We start from the raw sequence: 7006 nt of genomic DNA, 5'->3' as shown, positions 1-7006 counted from the left end.
ATGATGCAAGGAGCTGGTTAGGCCAGTATGCTACATACTAGTGGGGAGCCTTTAGGCTGTCTCCCTCACCCAAGGATAGGTGAACAGTCACTGGCCGTTCACTCCCATTTTCTCCTATGGCCAATCCAGTGCCTGTGCCATTTTAATTGAAAACGGGTCATCTGGGACACAATAAGGGCTTTAGACCTCTGCTGCATGGAGCTGCTGTCTCTAAACTGATTTTTGGCACAAAAATGTCTTCAGCAGTGCAACACAAATACTAAGGTCTCATCTGAAAACCAGCTGAATGTGCTACACTTTTATGAGCAACACTTATAAAGAGGCTAGTAAGATCTTAAGCTTAACATCTAATAACCTAAATTAGACATTTTCTCTTCTTGAGTTTATGAAAATTTTACTGTAAAGCCATGCATTAAAACATTAAATGATAGTTCCTTGAAGGTTGTCACTTTATTCAGTTTTGTTGTGCCGTGCAATGATTCATCAATGCATATGTACATTATGTTCTTTAAAAGGTCAAGAACTGAAAAACTTCAATTAATATCCAGTAATTGGACTACTACAGGCAGTCATTTGTCACTGTAGCATTCATACATTCACATGGAAACACCTAGAGTAAAGCGATCTGTAAATTAACTCTAGCAGAGGCTAGCAAAATGCAATCTGAAAATGTGAAATCACATTATAGTGCAATTATTACACATTGAAAAAATAAAAAAAAGACATCTCTTTTGCATTTTGGCTTGAAGAAAATTGCTGCAATATGAGTTAATGTAAATCTTTTAAGGTACAATGCTATCCAAATAATTTTGCCAAAGCAATTCAGATTTTGAAAGTTAACAGTAAATAAAATTGTTCACATTGCCCAAAAAATAAATATTTTTACAAATATATACCCAAAAGTTTTGACATTTCTTATGCAATTTCTAAGAGTTGCATTATGAAGAAAAGTAAATCATCAATGCTTTCATTAAGTCATTCATAAATGTCCTTGACTTCAGCCTATGAAAGTGCCATTGACTACCTTCTTCCATGTACACTAACACTTTTGTCACAGTTTCACCCTAGGTCCAATACACTGTGCCCCATATGGCTTTTAGTGAGACATACGAGCTTCCTGGAGTACAAGACATCTGAACAAAGAGAGAGCAAGTCAAGAAAACCCAAGCACTCAAGTCAGAGGCCCATAACTTATCAGATTTCCTGTTATGCTGGAATGGAGCAATTATCTTTGCTTTACCAAGACCTCATCATCAGCTGCAATGTAACAGTGACTGAAAGTGGAACTAGCCTAATGGTACATGTATAGATAAATAATAATGTCACTGAAATTAAATTTCTAGTACTGCAGAAATGGTTTCTGTGCACATATAGAAATGTGCTTTCACCTCAAAAAAATAAGTGCACTAGCACTCCAACAATTGCTTTGCTGCCAGCCTTACATACAAGAAAGCACTGAAGGAAGAGAAAACACTATTCCTCCACCTGGGGCAATTTGCCTTAACACAAAACTACTGCATGGCGATTCCCTGCACTACCAGATGACACCGCTATGGCAGAACTATGGGGAACTCCCTATCTGGAATTATTACTTGAAGACAGTGCATCACAGTGGCACTAGCTTAGGACAATGCACACTGACAAATGATGTTGGTCATTCAATATTCAAACAGCAGCACACCAACACAATGCTTATCCAGATGGCCAATTTCACTTAACTGTAGGAAACTGTTGCATATCTTACTGGCATCAGTAGATAATACAGTAACACAATACAGTACCAAGTTGTTCTACTGGGTAATATCACTAACCCGGTTACCAGTACAATGCCTGTGTGCCAAGATAATGCAAAGCACTGCCACCTGATTGCATTTGGCAACCTAATGAAGTAATAATCTCATTTGTTGTACTCAGCTATGCAATACAGCAGAGTGCAATCTGGGGAACCTGATGTTTTGCAGTAATGCAACTCACTGTCAGTACCATTTAGCCAAAAGAAATAAAAACTGGCATGCACATTCAAACAATTCCCTGCAGGACAAAAATATCAGTGTGCCACAAGTAAAACACAAATTTAATTGCAGCATAACAACAAAAATAATGAAAATATGAAGGATCATGCAACAAACTACTGGCAGAACTTAATGGCACCTGCAAGAGGAAATTATGTAATAATGCGTAATGTCACCAGGCACTAGAGAACACATCAGAATACCGTGGGAGCATGCTGAACTCTAGTCTTAGGTTGCACAGAGTAATACAAAAACACTGGCAGCTAACATCAGGGACTACAATGAGGAAAAAGGACAAGAATGTCAGTCAATGTCAATGGGACCAGCAACATAATAAACTGTAAACTGTAAGAAGGAAGAACCAGTCTCACCAGGGCACAGCAGTATTCTGCTGTACAATTATGTGAGGACGCCATAAGAACTTACAACTTAAAAAAGTACATACAAAGACATCAAACAAATGGGATACTACACAGTGTCAGTCACAACCAATGAAAAATAAAGAACAAGTGTGCAGCTAGTTGGCAATGACATTCATTGGCATATATCCTAGCCCAGAATCAATGGTTCACACAGGATGCAATATACTGCTGCAAGACAACAGTAAGTCACACAACTGATCACAAAACACAGTTTATTGATTACAAAACTAAAATAATATAAAAATGTCACTTCCTATTATGGACAGATATTTTACTCACTTAAAATATTCTATCCACTCTCACAGAATATTAAAGGATAAAAGTCACTATGGGCAACTGTCACTGGGTAATACAGAATGTGGTAAATTAGTGCAAATGTCTGTGGAAAATGTAGCAGCCAGACAGCTACTATCATTGCAGTGTGTCAATGCAGTTTATGGCCTTGGAGGATAACAATACCATCCAGGTGTCATAAGCCCTGTGGGATAAGCAAAATACTGCTACTGTCCCTAAGGTAATGCATGGTAATGGGGAACTAGGTTATAAGACATCAGACCACAAGATCAAATTAGTTCAGATACTATAACAAATAATTTAATATTACAACCAAGTGCAGGGAATAACACCAACATATCAATATTCCTTGTATTGACAAAAACAGTATGGCATTTTACTAATTTTAAGCTCGTTTGACCTAGGCCACAGGCTTTGAAATTCTGCCTCGTGGTCTGTAGTCTTTCACTAGGATCATGTACAATTCAGCACATTATGAACCCATTCCACCAGAAGCTTATGTATACTATAACATACTTGCATATAACAACACTGATTTTTTAGGTCATTGTAACGCATTAACAGGTAGTACAGACCATGACTGACACTAACTTCATAAGACAATGAAGTTGCATCATGGCAGATAATCCAACACATTACCAGCCACTGATGCTGGGTTCTGGAAGACTTAAACATTACTAAGCACTATGCTCTATACTCTGAATGACAGCACAAAGCACCATCAGTCAGTGCCACTGTACTTTTACTGGACAATGATGTGCACATCAAAAGAGCTCAGACAGACGGTGAAACACGTAACAAGTGGCAGCACGTCATGGGACAAGATGCAAACCACATCAGTGTTATCCTTATATGACACTACCCGTCATGGTATGGGAATCCTACTATATAATGCAGCATGTAGCCAGCACCACTGCAGTTTAATGTATTATGCAACTCTGCCAGAGACTGAAGCCTGACCACTGTAGATAAAACTGCACACGAGCAGCTAGTGATGTTCAGCAAGACAGCAAATCAGCACAGCAGTACTCTGGTGGATAATGTAGCACATTAAAAAATCATCGCTGCTCTGTCACTGGACAATTCTCCAAATTACCAAATGTCAATGGACTCATGGAGGGCACTGCAGTACATTTTAACACTATTATTGGTACTTGCTGCATAGCTCAGTACAATACTGGCTAATAAACAGTGAAACACCGTCTACTGTCATCGAGATCTGCTGCATAGTTCACATTAAGTTTAAAGAAAATACCATAGTGCTGTAACAGGACAGTTCAACACACCACCTAATGTCTTATAGGTACTGTTGAATAACGCTGTGCAATGCTAGTCAAGATACCTAAAATGTGCAGAAACAGAAAAGCACAGTGCTAACCACTGTCACTATCCCCTCAAAGTGCCTCATCAGATTTCAGTGCCTTACAAAGCAAAAGCTGGCAGCAAGAAATGTTTAGTCTAAGTGGATAATGCAACACATTCAAATGCATGTACCACTGACCTATACAAAAAGTACTGCACACAGCCAATCTCCATCAATGGCCACTATAAGACAGTGCAACATGCTGCCACACAGTGTAAAGCAGACCTTCCATGACAACATAACAATACATCATAAAGTGCCACTAGGAATGGCATGGAAACAAAATGTACAGGGATCAATATGCCCTGTGAGACAACACAGCAGACTGTCAAGAGGATAACAGGCCCTGGACAACAGTATGCCATTACTATTGCCTAATGGCATCTCTTTCTTTTGTATACACATTAAAGCCAGTGACAAGGGAGCAGACACTAAGAAACAAAAGAGTAACAAGCTAATCTCACTTGCCTTTCATTCGATTCATTACACTCTGCTGATAAAAATATTAATGCAAACAATTTTATGCTTTCATAATGATCCCTCTAGTCCTGAAAGCTTGTGTACAGTAACTTACCAGAAGAATACGCATAATATATAACAGGCTTGTCTTTTTGCTGGTAAAAGCTAATCATTACTTAGATGCTATACTTACAGTAAACTAAGGGATACTGCACGTGCATAGCTTAAAAACAGAGCAGATGAGGCACTGCATACTTAAAAGTGAAGGAAACTGGAGTACTAAGGAAACGATACACACTTATTCTGTGAAAGGTGCAATACCCACTTCCATGCAACCATATGATACATACCCTGACTTATCTCTGAGGATATGGTAAAGTAGTCTGCAATGTGTAATCACTTGTCTTGTGCTCCATCTCACCCCCAATCACACAGCCCTGAAATGTAATAAAAGCTGTCTTCGGGTAAGTAAAACATGGTCTAGGTTATGGAGAAGGGGGGGGGAGCAATTAACTTTATAAAATGTAACTCAAAACTTCATTTGGTGTTGCTGAAATGCAGTACAAGACATTCCCATAATGATGACATACCTTAAATAAACCAGAATGGCTCCAAGAAGTAAAGTGATAGGACAAATGAGTACTGTAAACAATATAGCAAAGTCTGCTGCACTCTCCTTCATGCTTCTAAAGTGCAAAGACATGAATGTTTAGTCTACTCGTCTGCAGGAATACCACACCCTAATGATATGAACACAAAATCAATGCTGCAAGGAAGCAATCACAATAAATTTTCTGTCTGATGCTCCTTTTACACTGAATCAAAAGGTCTTTAAGATCTTTTGGGATTTCTGCAGGACAGTCATGATATGGTACAAAAATACTAGAAAAGCACGAAGGACCCTGCCAGCTCTGTCTTCTCAAGTAGGAGACAACCTCTTTTAACAGGGTATTCAAACAGAAAATGTGTACTGGTGATTGGAATTTCCTGGTTTAACTTTAAACAAAATCAGTAAAGTCATCAACTGTGGAGACAAGTCGCTTTCTTTGTCCAGTCTCTGCTCCAGTAACTTGCAGTGTTTGTGGGTGAGATGTTTTGCTTTGAACAGATGAGTGTTGCTGAGACACGGAGATTCCTACACTCTGATGTGATTGAGCCTCTTCTTGTGCCTAAAGATGAAAACAGTGATCACAATAAGACATCAAATTTGAAAATTAAGCTTTCTGCACAGTTTACACTGCTGGTCATTTGTACTTAATCGTCATAACTGTATGCATTTAAATCTAAAGTTGCCACCTTATACAAGGAATTTATATTTACCCGTGCACAAACAAGACAGAAAAATAGCAAAATTATTTTAAAATGGCAATTTTATTATTTTTTTAGTGGTTAACCAGGTAAGTCCACTAGATACAAATACCACTTTTCATGAGTGGCCCAAGAGCCCAATCCGGTTAAATGAGTTTAGTGTCTCAGAGTAGACAAATGGAGGCTGTGGGCCATAAAATCAGTATTACAGGGAGCAGCTCACTAATGAACAGTTCATAACCTCAATTCTGTACAATAACTGCCAGATACCAAATTCTAAAAATGAGTTAATGCTGAATATAAATATCAGTAGAGTGTGTTTTTTTTCCCTAAACCGATCCATGCGTTCAGTAGCAAGAACTGTGGGAGTAGGGTAAAAGGATGCAGCTCTGCATACTAAGAGGGGAGGAAGCAAGGGAGACCCCAAAACATTCCATCCTCTGCCACTTCCACACAGTTAATGTCACCTTCTTGACCATGGGCAACCCATTACAAGCATTTAGTGAGCAGCAGTGAAAAATTCCTTCCTAGACAATGGTATCACTATACTAACCAATAAAACAAGCCTCAAATGTCACATACATGAAAACGGCTGCATATCCATTGCTGACAGACTGCATCTGATGAGTCTGGAAAGGTTAAAAAAACTTGTGTACTCATCATAACACTCCATATGTGTTGGCCATTTTCATTTTTCATCAACAACTGGCCTCGGATCCGATCCTCAGATCTGACTCGACTGATTCTTCCAGACTGGATGAATAATGTCTGTCAGGTGAGACAGGAGGGTCCAGATGCATCCAGAATCCAAGGAGTATGTAAAAGATGAAGCCGAAGGAAGTGAAACCATATCTGACAAGCTAGTAAGGGGCAATGAAGATAACTGTGTTCTTCAACTGAGATGCTTACTGGAGAAATTTGGGGATGGGGTAAGCATAAAGTAGACTGGAGGGCTAAGCGTGAAGTAGAGAGTCCCCCCGGGACTTCCTCACTGGGGGATCAGGGCAAAGAATGTGGCGCATTTCTTTTTGAGGGGAAAAGCAAAAAAGCTCATGGCATGGGTGGCCCCATCAATGCAAAATCATCTCCGCCACACTGATATTGACAGATCACACATGAGGCATCAGAATGGACCTGCTTAACTTCTC

At 39.2% G+C, this 7006-nt stretch overlaps 1 protein-coding gene across 5 annotated transcripts in view; it reads right to left on the bottom strand.

The window, feature by feature from the left end:
* Window positions 1-431: 431 nt before the first annotated feature.
* The window catches only part of TSC2 (TSC complex subunit 2), a 3048576-nt gene continuing 3042001 nt past the window's right edge, over window positions 432-7006 (bottom strand). For all 5 annotated transcript variants that reach the window (XM_044089186.1, XM_044089187.1, XM_044089190.1 and 2 more), the window contains one exon: window positions 432-5719. In XM_044089186.1, coding sequence (XP_043945121.1) covers window positions 5549-5719 — 171 coding nt within the window. In that variant the 3' untranslated portion in view covers window positions 432-5548. The remainder of the gene's footprint in view (window positions 5720-7006) is intronic.

The sequence above is a fragment of the Protopterus annectens genome, chromosome 12.part0, assembly GCF_019279795.1.
Source record: "Protopterus annectens isolate FY-2018-M chromosome 12.part0, PAN1.0, whole genome shotgun sequence".
Classification (NCBI taxonomy): Eukaryota; Metazoa; Chordata; order Ceratodontiformes; family Protopteridae; genus Protopterus; species Protopterus annectens.
This window is presented reverse-complemented; position numbering and strand designations above follow the sequence as displayed.